The sequence below is a fragment of the Pristis pectinata genome, chromosome 28, assembly GCF_009764475.1.
Source record: "Pristis pectinata isolate sPriPec2 chromosome 28, sPriPec2.1.pri, whole genome shotgun sequence".
Taxonomy (NCBI): Eukaryota; Metazoa; Chordata; class Chondrichthyes; order Rhinopristiformes; family Pristidae; genus Pristis; species Pristis pectinata.
Window position 1 is genome coordinate 1,333,255 of NC_067432.1, and position 25,694 is coordinate 1,358,948.

The 25,694-nt window shown below is 47.8% G+C and overlaps 1 protein-coding gene across 1 annotated transcript; it reads left to right on the top strand.

Annotated features, from left to right (window-relative positions):
* The first annotated feature begins 2,332 nt into the window (after window positions 1-2,332).
* On the top strand, window positions 2,333-24,133 carry mtfmt (mitochondrial methionyl-tRNA formyltransferase). Its single transcript, XM_052040199.1, has 9 exons — window positions 2,333-2,642; window positions 3,560-3,775; window positions 9,831-9,953; window positions 12,705-12,807; window positions 16,014-16,089; window positions 16,338-16,429; window positions 16,960-17,041; window positions 19,616-19,692; window positions 23,931-24,133. Exons 1-9 carry the CDS (start codon window positions 2,452-2,454, stop codon window positions 24,096-24,098), a joined length of 1,128 nt encoding a protein of 375 aa, XP_051896159.1. The 5' UTR covers window positions 2,333-2,451; the 3' UTR covers window positions 24,099-24,133.
* Window positions 24,134-25,694: the final 1,561 nt, after the last annotated feature.

A 25,694-nucleotide genomic window follows, 5' to 3' on the forward strand; every position in this document is an offset into this window, starting at 1 on the left:
TCCTCTGTAGTCCTGAAGAAGAGGAGAGTAGCTAATGTTGTTTTGTTATTTCAAAAGGGAAATACGGATAATCCTGGAAACTATAAACTGGTGAGTCTCGCGTCAGTGGTGGGGAAGCTATTGGAGAGTATTCTTAGGGATAGGATTTATGAGCGCTTGCAGTCATGGCTTTGTGCGGGTGAACTTGTGTCTTATTAAGTTGATTGAGTGTTTTAAGGAGGTGACGAAGGTGATTGAGGGTGGAGCTGTGGATGTTGTCTACATGGATTTCTGTAATGTTTAACAAGGTCCCTCATGAGAGGCTCATCCAGAAGATTAAGATGCATGGGATCCACAGTGACTTGGCTGTTTGGATTCAGAATAGGCTTGTCCATAGGGTCGTGGTCAATGGGACTTATTCTGGTTTGAGGTCTGTGACTAGATGTGTTCTTAGGGATCCCTACTGGGACCCCTGCTGTTTGTGACATTATATAACATACGGATTAAAACGTGGATTGGTGGGTTAGTAAATTTACAAACGATACAAAGTTTGGTGACGTTGTGGACAGTGTAGAAGATTGCCAAAGGATACAGCGAGATTATAGGTCAGTTGCAGATACGGGTGGAAAATGGCAGATGGAGTTTAATCTGGGCAAGTGTGATATTTTGCATTTTTGGAGATTGAATGTGAAAGGACTATACACAGTTAAGGGCAGGACCCTTAACAGTGTTGATGTACAGAGGGATCTTGAGTTCCAGTCCATAGCTCCCAGGTTGATAGGTTGGTAAAGAAGGCACGTGGCATGCTTGCCTTTACTAGTCAAGGAATTGTTCAAGAGTCAGGAAGTTATGTTGCAGCTTTATAAAACTCCAGTTAAGTTGCATCTGGAGTATTGCATTCAATTCTGGGCACCCCCTTTATTGGAAGGATGTGGAGGCTTTGGAGAGGGTGCAGAAGAGGTTCACCAGGACGCTGCCTGGATTAGAGGGCATGAGCTATAAGGAGAGTTTGAACAAACTTGGGTTGTTTTCTCCGGAGCAGCGGAGGCTGAGGGGAGACCTGATAGAACACAGAACAATACAGCACAGTACTGTACATCCCTTCTGCCCACATGTGGTCTATACTTATTACTGGTTTATTATCGCCACATGTACCAAAGTAGTGGAAAAACTTGTCTTGTATACTATCCATACAGATCAGTTCATTACACAGTGCATTGAGTGTTACAGAGAAAGTGCAGTCCAGGCAGACAATAAGGTGCCAGGTCATAACAAGGTAGATTGTGAGGTCAAGAGTCCATCTTATCGTACTAGGGAACCATTCAATAGTCTTGTAACAGAGCAATAGAAGCTGTCCTTCAGCCTGGTGGTACGGGCTTTCGGGCTCTTGTATCTTCTGCCTGATGGGAGGGGAGAGAAGAGGGAATGTCTGTGGTGGGTGGGGTCTTTGATTATGTCGGCTGCTTTACTGAGGCAGCGAGAAGTGTAGACAGTCTGTGGAGGGGATGCTGGTGTCCGTGATGTGCTGGGCTGTGTCCACAACTCTCTGCAGTTTCTTGCAGTCCTGGGCAGAGCAGTTGCCGTCCCAAGCCGTGATAGATCCAGATAGGATGCTTTCTATGGTTCATCGGTAGAAGTTGGTGAGAGTCAAAGGAGACAAACCAAATTTCTTTATCGTCCTGAGGAAGCAGAGGTGCTGGTGAGCTTCCTTGGCCATGGCATCTACATCGCTGGACCAGGACAGGCTGTTGGTGATGTTCACTCCCAGGAACTTGAAGCTCTCAACCCTTTTGACCTCAGCACCCCACCCCGCAACCCCACCACCACCCCCCCCCCCCCCCCCGGGTACTGTGGGACACCGGCAGGTATAATGTCCTCCCGACGCATCTGCCCTTCACCGCTGACCTTGACCCCGACCTTGATCTTGACCCAACAGGATCAGGTCTCTCTCAGCCGTCGGGCTGACGTTGTAACCCTGCCTGGTCCCTTCCCCTCCCCTCCCCTCCCCCCTACCCCCATCCCCCCTCCCCTCATCCCCCCTCCCCTCCCCTACCCCCATCCCCCTCCCCCCATCCCCCCTCCCCCCTCCCCCCATCCCCTCATCCCCTCATCCCCTCATCCCCCCCTCCCCTCATCCCCCCATCCCCCCCTCCCCTCATCCCCCCCTCCTCCCATCCCCCCCTCCTCCCATCCCCCCCTCCTCCCCTCCCCTCCCATCCCCTCCCCTCCCCCTCCCCCTCCCCCTCCCCTCCCCTCATCCTCCCCTCCCCTCCCCTCACCCTCCCCTCCCCTCCCCTCATCCTCCCCTCCCCTCCCCTCCCCTCATCCTCCCCTCCCCTCATCCTCCCCTCCCCTCCCCTCCCCTCCCCTCATCCTCCCCTGCCGGACCGACCCGCCGGGCGGAACCTTTATTCCCCCACCCCCCCGGGGACGGGGACCGGGTCGGACCGGAAGTCGTGTGCCGGCTGTGGGATGGCGGGGCTGCGGAGGTCGGGCCGGGCCTGGGCCGCAGCCTCGGCCTTTCCCCGCCTCACACGGGCAGCGAGGCGCTGGCTGAGCGGGGCCGACGGCCGGCGGGTCCGGGCAGCGCCGCCCTGGAGAATTCTCTTCTTCGGAACCGACGCGTTTGCGCAACGGACGCTGCAGGAGGTGCACGGGCGCAGGTACCGGGGTCGGGGGTCGGGGGGGAGTGGGTGGGGAGGGAGGGGGTCTGAGGGGGGTGGGGTGGGGTAGTGAGGGAGGGAGGGAGGGGGAGGGAGTGTGGGTGGGGAGGGGGTCTGAGGGGGGTGGGGGGAGGGGGAGGGAGTGTGGGTACGGAGGGGGTCTGAGGGGGGTGGGGTGGGGTGGAGTGGGGGGAGTGGGGGGAGGGGGAGGGAGTGTGGGTGGGGAGGGGGTCTGAGGGGGGTGGAGTGGGGGGAGGGGGAGGGAGGGGGTGGGGTGGAGTGGGGGGGAGGGAGGGGGAGGGAGTGGGGGGAGGGGGAGGGAGTGTGGGTGGGGAGGGGGAGGGAGGGGAGTGGGGGGAGGGAGGGGAGTGGGGGGAGGGGGTGGGAGTGTGGGTGGGGAGGGGCTCTGAGGGGGGTGGGGTGGAGTGGGGGGGAGGGGGAGGGAGGGGAGGGAGTGTGGGTGGGGAGGGGGTCTGAGGGGGGTGGGGGGAGGGGGAGGGAGGGGGGAGGGGGAGGGGGTGGGGGGGGTCTGAGGGGGGTGGGGTGTCCCAAGCCCAGGAGTTGATAAGGGTCAGAGGGGGCATAGGGAATAAAGAATAAATGACCCCTCTGACCCCGGCCCTGGGTCAGGGAGGGGTCACGCCGTGTCACGGTCCTTTGGCGACATGGGTACGTGTGCCTGGGACGGTGAAGGTGCTGAGTGAACCTCAGGTTCTGCCCCACCTCCCCCGCTCCTCTCCACTTGGAGCCCGGCTCTGGTGGGGATTCAGGTAGCACCTGGTCAGCCCCCTGTTCCTCAGACCATCCTCAGGGAGTGCTGATGTGTACGTGGAGCTATCTGTCCTCACCTCGACCGTTGCTGCTTTCTACAGCGATAAGGGTGAACAGCAACACAGTTGATCACTTTTTACCTCTAGATCCTTAGATGATGGGAATCTGCTCATAGAACGGCTGGAGGTTGTTACTTTGCCAAGCACTAACTGTGGTGAGCTCCCTGTGCGAAGGTACGCTAAGATGAATCAAATTTCAGTTCACGACTGGCCTTGCCTCACGGAGTGTCATCACTTTGATGTTGGAATTATCGTATCGTTTGGCGCTCTGCTCAGTGATGTCGTCATTCAGCAGTTCCCATAGTGAGTAGTTCCCTTCTCCTATCGCATATCCTGACAACTGTTCTCTGTGTGGACTGGAGACTGACTAATGTTGCGTTACAGGAGCGAAAGGAGTTTGAGGCTGATCGATTGGACTCTATTAAATTTGAGTTTCTGTTCCTGTCCTTTGTTCTCTCGGTAAACATTAGAGCATAAGACCATTCAGCCCATCACACCATTCAGTAAGAATACAGCTGATCCTTTAGCATCACTTTACTGCACTAACTCCTTATCTCTTGATTCCCTTAATATCCAGTAATTTGATGATGTTTGTCACGGATATATTCAGCACTGAGCCTCCCCAGCCCACACCTCCCCAGTCTCACTGTCCTCAGTGAAGAAACAACTTCTCATCTCTGCCCTGACCGCTGACTCCTTTTTTTGAGATCTCTGGTTCCTGACACTACAACATGTTACATCCTCTATCAAGCCTCGTAAGAATTTTGTATGTTTCAATGAAATCACATCTCACTCTTCTAAACTGAAGGGCAGATAGGCCCAGTCTGCTTGATCTCTCCTCACAGGATAAATCCCCAATTCAGTCTGATGAATGGATGTTGCCTTCCCTTTACTGCAAGTCTGTGCTTCTCTGGGTAGGGAGACCAGGCCTGTGCACGATAAACCATGTGAAGACTCGCCAGATCCCAAGCTATTGCAGTAAGCATTGTTAGTCTTGTACTCCGATCCTCTTGCAATAAAGATCGACGTAGCATTTCCTTTCCTAATTGTTTGCTGGACATCCACATTAACTTCGTAATTCATAGACTTTGACTCCCATTTCCCTCTGAACAACATCTTTTTACCTTCACTATTTATAAATAGTCCACTTTAAAATTTCGTCTGCAGAGTGGATGACCTCACATTTTCCACGTTATATTCCGTCTGGCTGTGTCCTCAGCCATTCGCATAGCCTGTCTACATCTACATGGACACCAATCATTTGTTAGACCTTGGAGGTCTGGGATGTGGAGGCTCAGTTGCTGAATATATTCATGACAAAGATCAATAGATTATTGGTGTCAGTTATCGCATCCAGTGCGGCCTCCTCTACGTCGGTGAGACCCGACGCAGATTGGGTGACCGCTTCGTCGAGCACCTTCACTCCGTCTGCCGCAACAGCCGGGACCTCCCAGTGGCCACCCACTTCAATTCTAGTTCCCATTCCAATACTGACATGTCTGTCCACAGCCCCCTCTACTGCCACGTTGAGCCCAGATACAAGTTGAAGGATACAAGTTGGGAGTCTCCAACCTGACGGCCTCAAAATCGATTTCTGTAACTTCTGGTAACCCCTCCCCTCCCCTCCCTTCTCCCCCTCCCCTCCCCTCTCCCCCTCCCCTCCCCTCTCCCCCTCCCCTCCCCTCCCCTCCCCTCTCCCCCTCCCCTCCCCTCCCTCCCCTTCCCCCCTCCCCTCCCCTCCCCTCCCCTCCTTTCTCCCCCCTCCCCTCCCCTCCTTTCTCCCCCCTCCCCTCCCCTCCTTTCTCCCCCCTCCCCTCCCTTCTCCCCCCTCCCCTCCTTTCTCCCCCCTCCCCTCCCCTCCTTTCTCCCCCCTCCCCTCCCCTCCTTTCTCCCCCCTCCCCTCCCCTCCTTTCTCCCCCCCTCCCCTCCCCCTCCTTTCTCCCCCCTCCCCCTCCCCTCCTTTCTCCCCCCTCCCCTCCCCTCCTTTCTCTCCCCCTCCCCTCCCTCCTTTCTCCCCCCTCCCCTCCCCTCCTGTCTCCCCCCTCCCCTCCCCTCCTTTCTCCCCCCTCCCCTCCCCTCCTTTCTCCCCCCTCCCCTCCCCTCCTTTCTCCCCCCTCCCCTCCCCTCCTTTCTCCCCCCTCCCCTCCCTCCCCTTTCTCCCCCCTCCCCTCCCCTCCTTCTCCCCTCCCCTCCCCTCCTCCCCCCCCCCCTTTCCCCCTCCCCTCCTCCCCCCCCCCCCCCCCCCCCTTCCCCCCCCCCCCCTCCCCCCCCCCCCCCCCCCCCCCCCCCCCCCCCCCCCCCCCCCCCCCCCCCCCCCCCCCCCCCCCCCCACTCCTCAGGCTTACTGGTCAATAGTTCTCTTTCCTCATTTTTTAAATAGTGGGTTCACTCTTGTGGTCTTTTGGTCTTTGGGAACTGTTCTAGAATCCAGCATTTTGGAAAATGACAATCTGCACATTCACTCTAGAACTGCCACTTCCAAAGCCTTGGAATGTAGGTCATCGGGTCCTGGGTATTTACTGGCTTTCAGTCCCAGTTAAAGGAAGTATTGGAGAAATTACCATTTCCTTTCAGTTCCTCACTCAACCTAGAACCCCTTGGCCTATTAAGCTCTATAAGAATTTTGTAACTTTCAATAAAATCTCCTCTCATTCTTCTAGTCTACTCAATCTTTTCATCCTGTCATCCCTGAAATAGGTGAATTGTGGTTGGAACTTGCAACCTAAAGGGCTAATAGAGGCACAACTTGTCACCTCATTTAAAACTGAGCTGGATTCACAGTTGAAGTTCCATAGCTTGCAGGGCTGTAGACCAGGAGGTGAGATAGTAATTTATTGCAATATTCTATTTTCTATAAAGAGACATAAAAGCACATTAAAGAAGTTTGTATACAGAGATTAGCCAAAGTCTCCTAGCCTTTTACAAGGGAAATTGTAATGAAAACTAAAGAAATGGGAGGGGCATTAAATGGCAAGGTACTTGGCAGTGTGGAGGAGCAGAGGGATCTGGGGGTTCATATTCACAGTTCACTGAAAGTTGCCTCACAGGTGGAAAGAGCAGTTAAGAAGGCCTATGGGATGTTAGCTTTCATAAGTCGTGGGATTGAGTGTAAGAGCCGCAAAGTGATGATGCAGCTTTACAAAACTCTAGTTAGACCACACTTTGAGTACTGTGTTCAGTTTTGGTCGCTGCATTATAGGAAGGATGTGAAGGCGTTGGAGAGGGTGCAGAGGAGATTTACCAGGATGCTGCCTGGATTAGAGCGTATGGAATATGAGGAGAGGCTTAAGGTGCTAGGGCTTTATTCACTGGAAAGGAGGAGGATGAGAGGAGAAATGATAGAGGTATATAAAATATTGAGAGAAATAGATAGAGTAGACAGTCAGCGCCTCCTTCCCAGGGCACCAATGCTCAAGACGAGAGGGCATGGCTTTAAGGTTATGGGTGGGAGGTTCAGGGGAGATGTCAGGGGGAGGTTTTTTACCCAGAGAGTGGTTGGTGCATGAAATGCACTGCCTGGGGTGGTGGTGGAGGCAGATACATTGGACAGGTTCAAAAGTTTGTTGGATAGGCACATGGAGGAATGTGAGATAGAGGGATATGCGGGAGGAAGGGGTTAGATAGTGTGAGGGTGGTTTGATGGACGGCACAACATGGTGGGCCGAAGGGCCTGTTTTGTGCTGTATGGTTCTATGGTTTTGGTTATAATCTGTATCTGTTGTCACTGGTTGAAGGCATGAAAAATATTCTGGAAAGTGTGTCTTCATGGATTTTAGTAAGGCATTTGACAAGGTTCCACATGGTAGGCTTCTTCAGAAGGTCAGAGGGCATGGGATCCAGGGAAGCTTGGCCGTGTGGATTCAGAATTGGCTTGCCTGTAGAAAGCAGAGGGTTGTGGTGGAGGGAGTGCATTCAGATTGGAGGGCTGTGACTAGCAGTGTCCCACAAGGATCAGTTCTGGGACCTCTGCTTTTCGTGATTTTTATTAATGACTTGGATGAGGGGGTAGAAGGGTGGGTTGGCAAGTTTGCAGACGACACAAAGGTTGGTGGTGTTGTGGATAGTGTGGAAGATTGTTGAAGATTGCAGAGGGACATTGATAGGATGCAGAGCTGGGCTGAGAAGTGGCAGATGGAGTTCAATCCGGAGAAGTGTGAGGTGGTATACTTTGGAAGGACAAACTACGAGGCAGAGTACAAAGTTAATGGCAGGATTCTGGGTAGTGTGGAGGAGCAGAGGGATCTGGGGGTTCATATCCACAGATCCCTGAAAGTTGCCTCACAGGTGGATAGGGTAGTTAAGAAAGCTTATGGGATATTAGCTTTCATAAGTTGTGGGATCGAGTTTTAAGAGCCATGAGGTGATGATGCAGCTTTACAAAACTCTGGTTAGGCCACACTTAGAGTACTGTGTCCAGTTCTGGTCGCCTCATTATAGGAAGGATGTGGAGGCGTTGGAAAGGGTGCAGAGGAGATTTACCAGGATGCTGCCTGGATTAGAGAGTATGGATTATGAGGAGAGACTAAGGGAGCTAGGGCTTTACTCTTTGGAGAGGAGGAGGATGAGAGGAGACATGATAGAGGTGTACAAAATATTAAGAAGAATAGATAGAGTGGACAGCCAGCGCCTCTTTCCCAGGGCACCAAATCTCAATACAAGAGAGCATGGCTTTAAAGTAATGGGTGGGAAGTTCACGGGAGATATTAGAGGAAGGTTTTTTACCCAGAGAGTGGTTGGGGCATGGAATACTCTGCCTGGGGCGGTGGTGGAGGCAGGTTCATTGGTCAAATTCAACAGATTGCTAGATAAGCATATGGAGGAATTTAGAATAGAGGGATATGTGGGAGGAAGGGGTTAGATAGTCTTAGGCGAGGTTTAAAGGTCGGCACAACATTGTATGCTGATTCTATGTAGGAAGCCAAAGTGAGAATGAGGAACCCAAAGCAATTAATATTACCAGAGTAATAGTGCCAGAGAAATGAGTGGGTGCAATCAGATGAGTGCCTTGGATCTGATGGCCTTTGTCCCAGGGTATGAAGGTACTGGGGGGGGTGGGGGGGATGTGGATCGATTGACATTAGAATTCCCATATATTTTGGGATGATTCACGCAGATTGGAACCTTACCTTTGGGAGAGAGAAAATAGGGAGTTCAAGGCCAGTTATCTGACATCTATTACAATGCTAATTTGTAATATTAGGTACGTGATAATAGGGTTCCACTTTGTAAATCATTGTATGATTGAACCAAGTCAACAGAAATTTAAGAAAGCTGTATAATTATTTTCTGATACTATAACTAACAGGGTAGAAAATAGGGCTGGATGTGATTTATTTTGGTTTGAATATCAACTAATGGGCTGGAACCAATGTAGGAATAAAGGTTGGCAGTCTGTGACAAGTGAGCTGCTATAATGGTCAGTGTTTGGGTCTAAGCTGTCTGCAATCTATAGTAAAGACTGAGTGTAAGGTACCCAAATCTGGATAGTGAAGGACGAGGGAAGTCACAGGACACATGGCTGGTGATATTGGGAAATGGAGCCCTTCTAAAATGGAGAACAGCCAAGAGAAAAGACCTTCATTGCAAAGGGGTTGGAGTTTAAGAGGAAGAAAGTCTTGCAGCAATAATGTAATAGTGAGATCCCGGTTGGAATACTGTGTGCAGTTTTGACCTTCCTGCCTAAGGAGGTGACACTTGCCTCAGCTGGAGGGCAGCAAAGGTTCACTGGATTGATTCCAGGTATGAGGAGAGACTGAGTAACCAGTTCTGTACTTCCTGGAAGAATGAGTGGTAATGTCAATGAAAGGGGAAATTCTTCACTGTCTGACAGCTTTCTCTGATTCTAAAATTAGCAGTCTCAAAATAAGGGGCTGGCCACTTACTATTCAGGAAACTTTTTTTCACTTTGTAATTCTATACCCAGAAAACTATGGCTGATATCACTGGGGACAGATTGATAGATCTTCAGTTTCTAAGGGAAATGAGGGATATGAGGTAAAAGCAGAAAACGCGGGAGGCACGCGGCAGTTCCAGGAGCAGCTACGCAGGGGGACGAAGGGTTACTGTTTCAGGTTGATGATCTTTCATCAAAGGGGATGTGGGGATCAGAAAGGAATATGGTGGAAGATCAGTGATCTTGTGCTGATGGATGCTGTGAACCACTCTCCCTATATCTCGTTGTTGACCATCTCTCCCTCTCGTGCCTCCCTTTCTTTCCTTCCTTTACGGCTCACTCAATCCTCGGGAGAGTTAGAACATACGAAATAATTAGTCCAGATTCAGTGCCCTTCTGCAGCTTTATCGCTTGCTGACTACAGTGTCAGTTAATTTCGATATCTAATCTCTGTCTTGTCCCTAGTGGAATACTGAATCTCCATCCCAGTCTCCTTCCAAGGTGGAGAGGTCCTGCTCCAATTTTTCACACCCTGATCCATGGTGATCAGGTGACTGGTGTAACCATCATGCAGATTCGACCCAAAAGGTAGGTTGACTTTTCTGCACTCTTTCCCATCTTTCCTATAACAGGGTGACCAAAACCGTGCACAGTGCTCCAAGTGCGGCCTCACCAACAACTTGTACAACTGCGGCATGATGTCCCAACTCCTAACCCCAACCCCGACCGGTGAAGGCCAGCATGCTAAACAGCTTTTTCACCACCGTCTACCTGTGACAGGTACTACCCGGTACTCATTAAATGCCGTGAGAGTCTCAGACAGTGCGTTCCAGAAGAAAGTAAAAGGATTTGGCCACTCAGCCCTTTGAGCCTATTATTCAGTAAGATCAATTCTGACCCCCATATCAAAATTGATTGCTCTGTAGAATAAACTGAAAAATGAGCACCTGCAGTCCTTTCCAGAGAATTCGAAAATATATAACACTCTGAGTGAAGAGGTTTGCTTCAATGTATAGTTAACTTTATGTCTTTGTACTGTACTGCTGCAAATTGGCAAATTTCACGTCATCCAAGTCAGTGATGATAAATCTGATTCTGAAATAGCAGTCCAATTATTCTGGGGTGATTCATCCTGATTCTAGACTCTTTGAGTAGAGGAACAAACCCCTGAGTGACCCCCTGTCAGTCCCTCAGGAACTTGCGTTTCAATGAGAATGACAATGAAAATAGGCCAGTTGATCATAATCTGTCCTCATAAGGCAGCTGCCTCAACCCAGGGATCAGTACAAGAAACTTAGGATGTTTTCACCTCCAAGACACCTAAATCCTCCTCTGGGTAAGAAGACCATAGAACCATAGAACAATACAGCACAATACAGGTCCTTCGGCCCACCAGGCGTGATCTCACCAAACTGCCCTGTGCGTTCCTGGCATGACTTCCTTTTGAACCCTGAGCTCCTGTCATTTACCTTCCTGATTACTTGCTGCGCCTTGTGAGTCAGCGTCCGAGTTCCTTTCCGCACCAACATTTACTGTTGTGTCACAAAAAAAGTTATTCCTACCCCGGTGGTATTGGGATTGGTTTATTATTGTCACTTGTACTGAGGTGCAGTGAAAAACTTGTCCTGCACACCGATCGCACAGGGCAATTCATTACACAGCGCAGTTACCTTGGGTTAGTACAGAGTGCATTGACGTAGTACAGGTAAAAACAATAACAGTGCAGAGTAAAGTGTCACAGCTACAGAGAAAGTGCAGTGCAATAAGGTGCAAGGTCACAACAAGGTAGATCGTGAGGTCATAGTCCACCTCATCGTATAAGGGAATCGTTCAATAGTCTTATCACAGTGGGGTAGAAGCTGTCCTTGTCTGGTGGTATGTGCCCTCAGGCTCCTGTATCTTCTACCCGATGGGAGAGGAGAGAAGAGAGAATGTCCCGGGTGGGTGGGGTCTTTGATTATGCTGGCTGCTACACCAAGTCAGCGAGAGGTAAAGACAGAGTCCAAGGAGGGGAGGTTGGTGTCTGTGACGCGCTGGGCTGTGTCCACAACTCTCTGCGGTTTCTTGCGGTCCTGGGCAGAGCAGTTGCCATACCAAGCTGAATTCAAGGTGAATACCCTTGCATTACCTACAGACCCACCTTCTTGCTCACTTAGTTAACCTGTGTTGTTTTTCAGACTTCCCCAACGTCACACTGAGTCCTTAATATAACAGAGCTTATCCCTGTGACACCTTAATGTCAGTCTGCCATCCTGACAAAGACCCAACTATTCCTCTGTCCATTTTGTAGCCTTCAACCGTTTCCACGACAATCCACAAAACAACATCGACTCCTCCCAGTTATGTGATTCTCTCCAGGTCCTCTTGCCTCAGTCTAGTAATGGAGTCCCCACATTTTGCTGACAGCAAGTGTCAGGCTAACATATTTAGTTCCTTCACTTCTTCTTTTAAATATCAGCTTTACATTAACTACCTTCTGACCTGCTTGGACTGATGTAGAATCTTGGATTCATTAAATCATGGAATTTTCGCAAGAGGCCATTTGACCCAGTAGATCTATCGGCACCGTGTAGAACAGACTTGTCCCCAGCTCTTCCTCTGTGTTTCTGCAAACTCTCTCTCTTGTCTGCCTATCTGATTCCCACTGGAATTTCAGGTTATCACTAATGGATTTATTGTCTCTGCAGCCACCTTTTTGTAATCTCCAGGATTCAGACCATCATATCCAAGTGATTTATTGACTTTAACCCAGCGAAAGTGGAAACCAGAGTTAGTGGATCAAACTGGGAATGTCAGGACATTCACAAACATTTCAGCTGACAGTCTTGACAGCTTTATACACGTGGATCTCGGCTGAGATGGTTATTAAAGCATTTCTGTGAGCTGGAATTTTATAGACATTCACACCTGGGACGTTACTGCCAGGAACCTCTGGGCTAATGTATTTTAAATATTCACCTTAGTTAAAATAACAAAGAAGAATTTTATTTGTGCCTCTCATGTTTGAGGATTCGGTGCACAGCAACAGATGGGAAAAGCCTCCTCAGCTCAGTGAGGTAGTTTATTAACTAGGTGAAAGCGTTATTGAGGAGAACACTTGTAGGTCTGAGGTTTCTTCAAATCTTAGCTGTCGGCAGTTGCTTTCAAACAAATAAGCAGTCTTTAATTGTCTTTCTTTTCCCAAATAATTTTATTTCCACAAGTTTCCAATAGTTTCCTGAATTTGTCTGATCACATTGTTCCTGATCGACTTGGCATTCAGCAGAGAGCTATTGTGATGGAAATTTTTAGTTGACCACAGAAACACGTGGGTGACTGTTGGATGTTTGTTATTTGTAGGTTTGACATTGGCCCCATTCTAATGCAGCAGGAGTGTCCTGTTCCTCCAAGATGTACGTCTGATGAACTAGGAGCGATACTGGCAGAAAAAGGTGCTGAAATGGTAAAATTTTCCTACTTACGCTAGCTGTGGTTTTCAAGGTTCTGTGTGTGGGGATTTATTGTCCATCCCTAACTGCCTTCAAACAGATGATGATGGGGAAGATGTGAACTGCTGTGGTCCATCTTGGAGAATGTACTCCACCAATGCTACTGGCTCAGAATTCCTGGATTCTGACCCAGTGACCATGTAAAAGCAGTAATTTAAAATGCTCAGAAAAATAGAAGGGGCAGAAAGTTGTTTTACTGTCGATTAGAGAAGACAGCACTAGAGAGAGAGGATGTCCTTTAGGGATGAAAGCTTGAATCCGTTTGGTTGGAATTAAGAAGCAAGAAGAGCACTGTCACTCCACTGTTCTCCCTTGTGGGAATGTACCCAGCATATGTCTGAAACATCTCTTTAAACATCTCTTTAACCATCTCCTGTTGTTAGCTTACAGTTTCCCTGCTAAAGTTTGGTTCTACTTTCACCTGGCAGATTCCTTGCTCCTCCCAGAGAAGGTAGCCCTCCTGCAAGAAGATCCATCTGAGAATGCCCCTGGCCATTTCACTACCCGTCTAAACGTCCTGTATGATGATCATTGTTCCCCAAGTGACAGGTGACACATGATACAACTGAACTCACTTCATCTCCAGAACCAGGACCACAAATTCTCCTTCCTCCATGTGCCAAAATACATTGATTAAGGAAGTTCTCCCTCCCTCACTTTGCCCATTTGGTGCCCTCTAGACCTCCCAGAACTCTTGGATGACAAGGCTAGGACTCTTCCTTGGAGCGTAAGAGATTGAGAGGTGATCTTATAGAGGTATATAAAATCATGAGGGGTATAGATAGGGTGAATACACACAGTCTGTTTCCTAGGGTTGGGGAATGGAGAACTAGCAGTCATAGCTTTAAGGTGAGAGGGGAGAGATTTAATAGGAACCTAAGGGGTAACTTTTTTTTACACAAAAGTGTAAAAAGTGGTATGTATGTGGAATGAGCTGCCAGAGGAAGTAGTTGAGGCAGATACAATAACATCTTTTAAAAGGCACTTGGACCGGTATTGGATAGGAAAGGTTTAGAGAGATATAGGGCAAATGGGCCTAGTTTAGACAGGATTCTTGGACCTGTTGGGCCAAAGCGCCTGTTTCCGTGCTGTATGACTCAGTGACAAAGAGAATATACTGAAACGTGAAAGAGAATGCTGGATGAATAATTCAAGAAAGTGCCAGGCTGAGGGATGAGGTTAAAAGGAAAATAAGGCTGCCAAAGAGGGAGTGAAGTAAGAGTAGTATACGTGGGTGTTTGAACATCAGAACATAAGAAATAGGAGCAGGATTCGGCCATCTGGCCCGTCGAGCCTGCTTCGCCATTCTATGAGATCATGGCTGATCTGGCCGTGGACTCAGATCCACCTACCTGCCTTTTCCCCTTAGTTCCCCGACTATGCAAAAAATCTGTGTCTTAAATATATTTAATGAGGTGGCCTCTACTGCTTCCATGGGCAGAGAATTCACAGATTCATTACCCTCTGAGAAAAGCAGTTTCTCCTCATCTCTGTCCTAAATCTATTCCCCCGAACCTTGAGGCTATGTCCCCTGGTTCTAGTCTCACCTGCCAGTGGAAACAACCTTCCTGCCTCTTATCATATCTCTGCCTTTCATATATTTTTTCCCTTTACTGTTCCTAATCTCTACCAAGGTGGACTGAACATTCTGCTCCCTAGATCTTACATCGTCTCTCACTATCATCCTGATCTCATTCTGATTTAAGAGCGCTACCCCACCTTCCTGCCTATCCTTCCATATTACCTCATACCCTTGGATATTTAATTCCCAATCATCTCCGCCCTGCAACCACGTTTCTGTAATGTCCACTACATCATACCCCTTTGTACTGATTTGTTGCCTTGGAGTTGGTGGTGACGAGAAGGATTTTGACCTGCTGCAGCTCATCTGGTGAAGATGTTCCCAACAGGCCCATGGGAGGGGGAATTCCTGAGTTATGCCACAAAAACAGTGACAGAGTGGTGATTCTAGTGCTTCAGAGTAACAAAGGGAAGGAGGCAAGAATGGATGGGACTACTAATTAAGGAAGGTATTGTATGAGAGAGGATGTTGGCTTTTATTGTAAGAGGATTTGAGTTCCGAGCTAAAACGTGGTCATGGAATTGCACAAGGCCCTGGTGAACAGTCATCTGGAATATTGTGCACTGAGGTCTTATAGAATTCTGAGGCTTCAGAGAGTTGTCCAGAATCTGCTGCCTTTGAGGGCAGTAGAAATGGAATTAATCCAAAGGAAATTGGATCGACATGAGAGAATAATTTCCATGAGGAAAGAGCTGCCGTGTGCCATTACTTTGCCCTCTTAACTTCCTAAATTTTCCTTCACCTAAACCCACCCTCTTCCATCCCAACTCCCGATGATTTAGTGTGAAGCCCCAGCTGCAAGTCTTGTGATTGGATTTGCCAGGATACTGTTGGCAGGGAAAGACTGCAGAAAGCTGCTGCACTGAGGGATTTGGAGATGAGCTGCAGAAATCAATCAGGAAGGCTTATGGAATGTTGGCCCTCATTTTAAGGGCAGGGCAGCAGTGAGACCACATCTAGAGCACTGTGAATAGTTTTGTGTGCAAGGAAGGGTGTTGTTTTATTGGAGGCAGTTTTGGGAAGGTTTACTCGGACAATCTTGGATATGGAGGGATTGTCCTACAAGGGAAGGTTAAACAGGCTGGCATTCTACTCAATGGAGTTTAGAAGAACAAAAGGCAATCTTATTGAAACACACAAGATTCTTAGGAGGCCTAGAGAGGTTAAATCTAAGCAGATGTTCCCTCTGACGGGATAGCCCAGGAGCAGAGAGAATGGTCTCAGAATGAGGGGACACCCATTTAATGGTCTCAGAATGAGGGGGCACCCATTTAAGATTGAGATGAGGAAGATTTTCTTCAGGAGGATTGTGAGTCTTTGGAACTCCTTGCCACAGACAACTGTGGTCCTGGGGTGTGTTTGAGGTTGTGAAAGATATATTTCTAATCAGTGAGGGAATCGAGGGTAATGGGGAAAGGGCAGGAAGGTGGGTGAGGAATCTCGGATCAGCCATGCTCCTGTTGAATGGCAGAACAGGCTGGAGGGGCTGAATGGCCTCCTATTCCTGCTGCTTGTGACTTAAAGTCAGATTGAACCAGCCTGTGTCCATATCTGAACCTTCTGATTTATCTGTTTCAGCTGCTGTCGGTGTTGAGGAATCTGCCGGAATATGTTGAGAATCAATGGGAGCAAAGCAAGGAGGGTGTCACATTTGGTGAGTACCAGGGAATTCTCAGCATTGACACAGAACCCACACACACCTTGAGGCATTACATCTATCTCGTTCATTCTCTGACACAGACAAAAGGTTTTGCATCTAACAGTTTGATTGTGCTAGAGTTGATATTCTCAAACAATTCATCTCAGACATTTGTAGCTGGAATGACTGGTATCTCAGGTGGGGAGGTGGGTGTCTGTGCAGAAGGATTTCATTAACAAACCCTGTAATGCTTGTACTTGCAGCTCCTAAAATCACTGTTGCTGACAGTTGGGTGAATTGGGAGGAACAAACAGTGGAGGAGCTTGATCGGTTAAACCGGGCGATAGGATCCAGGGTGAGTACTGAAGCTCTGCCTAGACATTTACTTTTACTTATTCATTGGATGTGGTTTTCACATCAAGGCTGGGATTAATTGCCCATCCCTGAAGCAATGACGCTAAGCTCCCTCCACGAGCTACATCGGTCGTGTTATAGAGTTATACAGCATGGAAACAGGTCCTTCAGCCCATCTTGCCCATGACGACTGTGTTGCCCAGTGAGCTGACTGCGTTGTCCAGCAGTCATTCTGGGGTAGGTACTCGGTGCCCTTGAGGAGGGAACTCTAGGATGGAGTGGTCCCTAGCCGCTGATGGTGTGTGTTTCACCACGTGATGGCCCTGTACTCAGTTCACTGAGCCAAGGGGGATCGGCAGAAATCGAGAGCCCATTCACTTCACTTGCTGCCTGTGTCACAGAGTGGGTGAGGGAAGGGAAATGGGACATAACAATGGGGAGAGAAATGGCACCGCTGGTGAATGAAGATGGTGTTGTGACCATGTGGCAGAACACAGGAGTAAACGACATTAACTCTGAATGTTTCCGCAGCTGCCATTGCGGACGCTGTGGATGGGCAGGACCGTGAAGCTGTTGGATTTAGTGGATGTAGAAGAAATCCCTGACCTCCCGGGTAGGTTGTTTCAGATCTCACGTTAAAGAGTAGGTTTGGAGAGCCTGCTGCGGGTGATGAACTGCTCCCTTCTTCTCCTGCTCACTGCTGAAGCTCCACTGTCCTGTAACCTATCAACACTGCTGAAGCTCCACCATCCTGTAACCCATCAACACTTTGGTGATGAAGGAAGGAGATCTATTTCTTCATGCTAAAGGATCCAGAGGTATGGGCAGGAGGTGAGAACAGGGTTGTGATCATCAGAGTGTTGAGTTAGGGGATTGGCCGTGATTGTGTTGAACAGTGGAGCAGGGACTGAGGGACGAATGGCCTCTTCCTGTGGTTTTCTATGTTGCTATTGTGTGCAGTTCCAGGTCTGTGGCAAAGGAAGACTGGTGGAGATGGGCCGAAGGTCCTGTTCTCTGTGATGTATGACTGTATACTTACCATAGAGGGAGTGTAACAAGGGTTCACCTGATTGAATCCTGGGCTGGTGGACAGTGACGTGAGGAGGGATTGGACAGGCTGGAGCTGTGCTCCGTCACGTTTAAACGAATGAGAGGACATCTCACTGAAGGGAAAAGTCTGGGCTTGACAGGCTGGAACACGGGGTGTGTTTCCCCGGTGGTGGGGGGTCTAGAACTGGGGGGAGGTGGGCGGTTGATGTCTCAGGGTATGGGATAAGTGTTTAGGAATGAGATGAGGAGAAACTTGTGGAATTCTGTACAACAGAAGGCTGTGGAGGCCAAATAGATTGAAGAAGGAGATGGATAGATGTCTTGACACAAAAGGCCTCAAGGGGTGTGGGGAGGGAGTGGGAATGTTGACTGAGGGGATTGGCCCTGCTTGTGTTGGATGGTGGAGCAGGCTGGAAGGCCAGGTTGGTCCACTGCTCCTGTTCTTGTCTCTAATATTGTTGTAGATCATTGGAGGTAGAATTAACTAAGACACAGGACCACGTAATACTGCGAGGGCAGGAGCGTCTTCGACAAAAGGCGAGTAACAACAGAAGGCTGGAGAAAGGCAAAAATTGGGGGAGATCCAGAGCCCCAGGAGGTGACAATGCAGGCAAGAGGATGTACAAAAACAGGGTGCTTTCAAAAAGCTTACAAGTTTATCATAATTAACAGAAATTTTAAAAAATTATTTTGGCAAAAGACTGCAGATAGGTACAATGTGGAGCCCTAAAAATGAAAAAAAAAGAAATGTGAGACATTTCTGAATACATACAAAACATCCAGAGGAAGCTGATCTTGGATTGGGAATGGGGTTATGCCTGAATTAACATTGGCAAATTAATTATGAGGATTACAATGGCACTAAATAGTAACAAACGTCTGAACTAAATTCTTGTTCTTCTAGGAATGTAAAGAAAGGTAGACAAGGACATTACAGGAGCTCTGGACATAATCATTCAAACTCCCTTGGTTCCAAAACCATTCCTTTTAAGTTGAACAATTCCACATGTTCTTTTGATGTTTAAGAGGAAAGCAGGAACTATAGAGAAGCTATTCCAAACATAAGTTGTTGCGAAGTTATTGCAGTCTGTAAACTAAGAATACCTTGTACATTTTCAGTGACTGGATAAAGGTCATTACGGATTGGTAAAAGGTAGGTCATGCCTGAGGAACTTGACAAAATGATTTCACAGGGTGACTAACGTCATTGATAGGGAAATGTTGATGCTGCTGTTTATATACATTTCCAGAAGGCATTTGATAAAATCCTTTTTGTGGCTGTTTGATAAAGTTAAGATTCATGGAATTCTTCTCCATTCAGTGAAAGAGATGTAATGGGCCGGATCTTGCTAGCAGGAGTCGTTTGCCTGCAGTACCCATCTGTGTGCATCTGGAGCCAGGACAAACTTGATCCAGATGTGCTTCTGCTTCTCACTGGTGAAAGGTCCTGAGCTCCAGCTGCAGAAGGAAAAATCCCTGCGGGCAAAAGCCTTTTAAATGTTTCTGTGTTCAGGAATGTTTATTTGGAAATGGTTTATTTTCTTTTTAACTCAAATCAGCTGAAAACACTTAACACTTTTACTTTTAAAAAAACACACATAATTTAACAACAAGCTGACATCCCTGTTGTCAGCTGTGCTGGTAGCTTTTTAAGAAAGTCCTGCTTTGTCTGAATTGAAATCAGAAGTGCCATTGTTGATTTTGAAATGAAACTGCTGGAGATTATAGCTAGTCAGGAAGCATTAGTGAGGAAAGAAACCGAGGTAACGTTTCTGGAGCTGCAGTCCTGCATCTGCTGTATTGAATTGGAACATGTGTTGCCTCAATTACTCTGGGCGCCTGGATTGCTGATGGAGTAACCAGCCCTCTGAGCTGGCCTGCTGGCTGACTGGAATATTTGCAGCCATTATATTTTTATTCACTATTTACTTCCTTTTTTTAACCAGTGTTCTTTATTTGGATGAAGTTGCTGGTTGCAATTTATTTTTAATAAATCACTGCAACTTATTTGTGAATTCTGAAGATGTAGAAATTTCTTATATTTTGACTTGCTGTAAGTGACGTGAACAATTTCACAGCAACCCTAAGAAACCTTTCAGAATTGCATTTCTTGAGTTTTTAATGTCTGTTTCTGTAGCTGCCACACAGGAACAGTTAATCCCAGGGACTGCCCACTTCCATAAGGAATCAAACGTGCTCCTGGTGCGCTGCAAGGTAACATTTTGACATCACATTCTGCTTGTGTTTTAGTGCATCTGAAGGGTTCTGAGTTTTCTTCCTGTCTGTTGTACGGTTCACGGACTCCGAAGTGAGTTGCCTATCCCCGTCTAATTCCATTCTGTGGGTCATTCTATGTTTGCTCAACCAACTGCACTCTGAGCTCCTCTGCAACCACAAGAGGGGATTTGTAATTCATTGACGAACCTCCCAGGGTGAGGGAGGGGGCTGGGGTGCGAGGGGGGTGAGCTCATGGACCCAGGAATGTGAGGGCAATGGTCAGAGGGTTAAACAGCCATCACACTACAGAGAATGGACATTGTTTACAGCCTGAACAGTCCTTTGGAAGGTGCCACAGACAGTCACTGTGAAAGGTCTGCGCAGTTCTATAAGAATGTTCAGAAAATGCAAGCAAGTTGATTGCTAACCCCAGGATGGACGTATTGATTGAGCAGAGGATGAACAAGTTCAGCAGGAGATTAGGGTCAATCCTGCAGTGTAACCTTCTCACTGCTTAACTAAGCTGCTGCTGTACCTTGAGAATTTGGCATACTTTGCTAAGGCCCAGGGTCCCAGAGGCCTAATAAATTGGAAGCAACAAGCCAGTGGCCATCTGGTAGTGGTGAGGTAAGACATAATAGGTCCACTCCAAGACTTTAGTCATAGAGATACACAGCACGAAACAGGCCCTTCAGCCCAACTCATCCATGCCAGCCAAGGTGCCTTCCCGAGTTAGTCCCTATCCATGAACCTGTCCCAAGTGTCTTTTAATCCTTGTAATGGTACCTGGCTCCATCACCTGCTCTGGCAGCTCGTTCCACACACCCACCACCCTCTGCGTGAACAACTTGTCCATCAGCTCCCCTTTAAATCTTTCCAATGGCATCTATGGCAGGTAGAAGAGCTGGCTGTTACTATGGTAACAAGAGCTAATGAGGCCTTGTTTATGATAGGAAATGCCTAAGTGATGGATTTTGGGAAGTCAAATAGGTGTAGGACATGTGCAATAAATGGGGCACAGAGAGAACTAGGAGGCCACACAGCTGGATAGGGTGGTGAGGAAGGCATATGGCATGTTTGCCTTCATACAGTTACAGCCATAGAACAATGCAGCACGGATACAGGCCCTTCGGCCCAACCAGTCCATGCCGACCACGGTGCAAACCCAGCTAGTTTCGATTTCTGCATTCAGTCCATATCCCTCCAAGCCCCGCCCCTCCATGTACCTGTCCAAGTGCTTCTTAATTGACACTGTTGTACCTGCCTCACCCACTTCCTCTGGCAGCTCGTTCCATGTACTCACCACCCTCTGCATGAAAAAGTTGCCCTCAGGTCCCTTTTACATCTTTAAATAGGTTGGGGCATTGAGTATAAGGGTGGGTAGGTTATGTTGGTTAGACCACACTTGGAGTACTGTGTGCAGTTCTGGTCACCCCACTACAGGGAGGATGTGACTGCGCTGGAGAGGGTGCAGAGGAGGTTCACCAGGGTGTTGTCTCGATTGGAGGACTTTAGTTATGGGGAGAGGTCGGACAGTCTGGGCTTGTTTTCCCTGGAGCGAAGGAGGCTGAGGGGTGACCTGACAGAGGTGTGTGAGAAAGATTATGAGATATGGTAGATAGCCAAAATTTTTTTCCCACAGTAGAGGTATCAAAAACCAAGCGGGCAAGGGTTTAAGGTGGGAGAAAGAAGGGGATCTGAGGGGTAAGTTTCTTTTCCTCACAGAGTGGTTGATATCCAGAACTCTCTGCCAGAGGAAGTGGTGGAATCAGATACAATTACTATGGTTAAGAGACATTTAGACACTTGAATAGGCAAAGCACAGAAGGCTACGGACCTAATGCGGGCAAAGAGGATGTGTAGGTGAACAGAAAAGTCAGCATGGATGTGGTGGGCTGAAGGGCCTGTGTGTGGTGTACAGCTCTGTGATGAGATCTGGTCATCAGACCCATGTGGAGAGAGGTCCTTGTACGAACTGTCAGAAGCAGTCAGTGCCACGCTGCTCGTTGATTGGCTCAGTGCCAGTAACTAGGATGCTACACAATTGGAAAATGGGGCTGCCAGTGTAACAACCAGTGGTCAGCTGCAATGGGTGGGACCTGGACTGGATTGCCTCAGTGACGAGAACAGGAGGGAGATTGGTCTTGGACACAGCATCAAATTCCTTGCTGAACCTGGAGCACGAAAGCCCGGGACCAGCACTTGGAGAGGAGGAGGGAGCTGGTACCATATCCAGGATAACGGCTGGTACAGTCTGCAGGTTGTGAGTGCTTACACTTTGTTCTTCCAGTTTGAATAAAGCTAAGTCTGCTTTCCATCTTTTGTCAGTGGTGTGTTTATAACTGAACTCCGCACAACAGGTGGGGAACAAAGAGAACTCTGCCAGAGTTTGAGAGGGTACTTTCTGTGGTGGTAAAATATAGCAAAACATTCTAATTATGTGTAATTTAAAAAAGAAAGTGTGTTGTAATGTGATCTGAACAGAATGGTGTGTTTGACGATGGAGAAACTAGTTGAATGCTGAGTAACAATGGAGCAGAATATAGAGTACCATCAGTGTCGCCGATTGCAAGAAGACCGGTTCTGGTGGAACGTTCGGACATCAGAATGGGACGGTATTACCTGAAACCAAACTAAAGGAAGGGTGGAAGTAAACTAGCTAAACTGATAGTTGGTTATGAAGTAGGTTGATGAGGGAGATGTGCGATTGAGATGATGTATGTAGATTTCAAAAATTGTTTAATAAGGTGGTATGTGATCATGTCATCGAGATTGAAGGCTGTGGAATAAAAGGAGCTGTCATGGCATGGATGGAAAGTTATGTGATCAAGGGAAAACTGAGGAAAGGGGGGAAGTGAGAGTCAGGTCCCTGGGGGCCAGTAGTGGAGCCACGGTGGAAATGATGGCGTGGGAGGAGAGATGAGTGTGCAGCAAGGTAAACTGGAGGCAGGATTCTGAAAGAGGCAGAAGTATATGTGTGTGGTTCATTGAATGTGACAAGACAGGCTGAGAAAGTGGCCAAAGAAACATCCTGGGCTTTATAAATTGGAGCTTGGAGTTCAAGAGGAGGCTGCACTTCGTCAGAAATTTGAAGGCTTTGATGCAGAAGAGATCTGCCAAACTGATCGCAGAGCTGGGGGACTTCTGTGGAAAGACTGGTGAAGCCAGGTTTGTTCATCTTGGAACAGTGGAATTGGTTTATTATTGTCACATGTACCGAGATAATAAACCAATTCCAATTACACTGTTCCAAGGAGAACAGTGGAGGCTGGGGGGACATCTCATAGGGATATTTAGTATCATGAAGGGTCCAGACCATTCAGTGGAAGAGATGAGAAGCAGGTACATAGGGTGAAGTTGGAAACAATCTGCTGGAGGAACTCAGTGGGTCGAGCAGCATCTAAGGAAAGGAATTATCGACATTGGGTCTTTGTGCTCCAGATTCCAGCATCCACAATCTCTTGTGTCTACATAGTGTGAAGTTAATTGACAAAAGAACCAAAAGTGACAGGAGGAACCTACCCAGGGAGTGGCTGTGGCATGGAGTGCACGGACAGGGAAGGAGTGTTCACAAGTGATCTGGATAAACGTTGAAAGGGAAGAAGTTGTTGGACAATGGGAGGAAGGTGGGGAGAGGGGGGACTCATTGGAATGCCCTTGCATAGAACCAGTACAGATTCTGTGCGATGACTGGGTTCCCGTGCTGTAATAATTCTATGACATTGGCTTTTGAAACAGTCTGTAGTTTTCAGGTCACTGTTATTGAAATTAGCTTTTCGTCCAGATTACTTAAGATAATTTCTAACCCCCAGCAACTGTGATGGGGTTTTATCCTCTGTCAGTGGACCAATAGTTCAGGCCACTGATTACCAACCTATTAACATGATAACTGTGCCTGCACTCTAAGCAAGGGAGGCGTGTTGCTATTAGTGTAATGCATGGAGCGTTCTGAGTGTGCTGAAGATAAACCTGGATGTTGTTGATCCTTTAACAGAATGAAGCCATTAACTTCTGGGATTTCAGATTTGGAAGTTGTGTCATGGATTGAAGCCTCAGTATTACCAACAGCTGTTTTTTCAAATTATTATTTCTGGTGCAATAATGATGATATTGAATATGATTTAAAATACTCATTTGATTTTGTCCTCCTGTACCTAAGAGGGGAAAAAAAATGCCAAGTTGATTAACTCCACAGCTTGTGCACAGGAGCTAATGATTCACGTGTTTCTCCCCAGAACGGCTGGACTGGCTTCAAACAAGTGGTGTTGAAGAAGTTGCTTACGGCTGCAGATTTTTACAATGGATACCTCCATCCATACTTTCAAGGAAATGCAATTCATCAAAATGTAGCCAGATTTCAGACACACACACCTAAAGCAAAGATCAAAAAAATGCCAAAATGAACTGGATTGTGACAATGATAAAGATGTAAGTGTAATTAAAGTTCAATGATTTTTTACATCATTGAGTCCTGCAGTGAGTGTGCAGATGTCGGGGCGGGGGGGGGGGGCGGGGGCGTGGGTGGGGTGTAAATCCTGGCGGTGGCCAAGGGCAGTGGAATGGAGGGCTGGTGGGAAATCAGTGTTGTAGAGAAGGTAACTCTCCAGTCCTGTGAGTTGTTCAGTGAGGTAGGGCCTTGGTTTACATCCCAAGGTTTTGACAGAGGTGGCTGTGGAGATAGTGAGTGCCTTCTTGCAAAATTCCACAGGTTGTAGAATGATTCTCACAGATCGGAAGGTAACAAAAAAAATCATCTCAGGAGAGACAAAAAGGAAAATAGGTGTATGGCAGATGTTACCTGATAACAGAACTGGGAAAATGCTAGATCTATTATTAAGGAAGTAGTGAAGGATACATAGAAAATAATACCTGGCTTAGACAGAGTCACTTTAGGTCTAGGAAATGGAAATCAATCTTGACAAATCCCTTTTTTAGGTTGTAATCAGGAGACTAGATGAGGGGAAATCTGTGTTGTACTTGAACTTTCAAATGGCACAAAAGATACTAAATAAAATTAGAGTCTGTGTTTGGGGAACATACAGCGTGGCTGCATAGTCGGTTAACAGAAAACAGGAAGAAAGGGGTGGGTTTTGGACTGGCCGGCCGCGACTTGTTTGCAGCAAGGATCAGCGCTGGGGCTCCAGCTGTTCACAATCTGTGTGAGGGATTTGAATGAGGGGACTGAGTGTAAAACATCCACGTTTGCTGATGATATAAATCGTGGTGGCAACAAGAATTGTCAGGAGGATGCAGAGAGAGGTTAGAAACATGATTAATTGAAAGACAGCAAGAATATAATGTGGAAACGTGAAGTCTTTCACGTTTGTGAAAATATAGAAAAGCAGGGTTGTTTTAGATGAGAGATTGAAAGGGAACCAGCTCTCCATGACCATGCATCACTGAACGACAGTGTGTAGTTAGAAGAGTAGGGTGTACCTTGTCTTCTGTTCTAACAGTGCCTGAGTGAAATTATAAAGCCCTCTGTGAGACCACGCCTGGAATATTATGTAATGGTCTGGTAAAGAACTTAATGAAAAATATATCCGTGATAGACCACGTGCCACAGGATCCACCAGTTTAACTCCTGGGAGGTGGGGAATCGCCCCTTGAGGGGAGTTTGAGCAAACTGGGCCATTACTGCCTTGAGTTTAGAAAAAAGAGAAGTGATTTCATACCAAATTGTCTCAGACTTGACAGAGTTGGTGTTTCCCTGGGTGAGGTGTTGGACCCAGTCTCGGATATAGAGCAGATGTTCAGGACCCGGAGAAGGAATGTATTCATCCTGGTGTTGTTCATCTATGGAATTCTCTACCCAAGAGGGCTGTGCAGACTGAGTATATTCTAGACAGACTGATTTTTATTTTGGATATTTAGGGAATTACAGAATACAGGGTTAGTACAGGAAGGCTCATTCAGAAAGTCAGGAGGCATGGAATTCAGGGAAACTTGGCTGTGTGGATTCGGAATTGGCTCGCCCATAGAAGGCAGAGGGTGCTGAA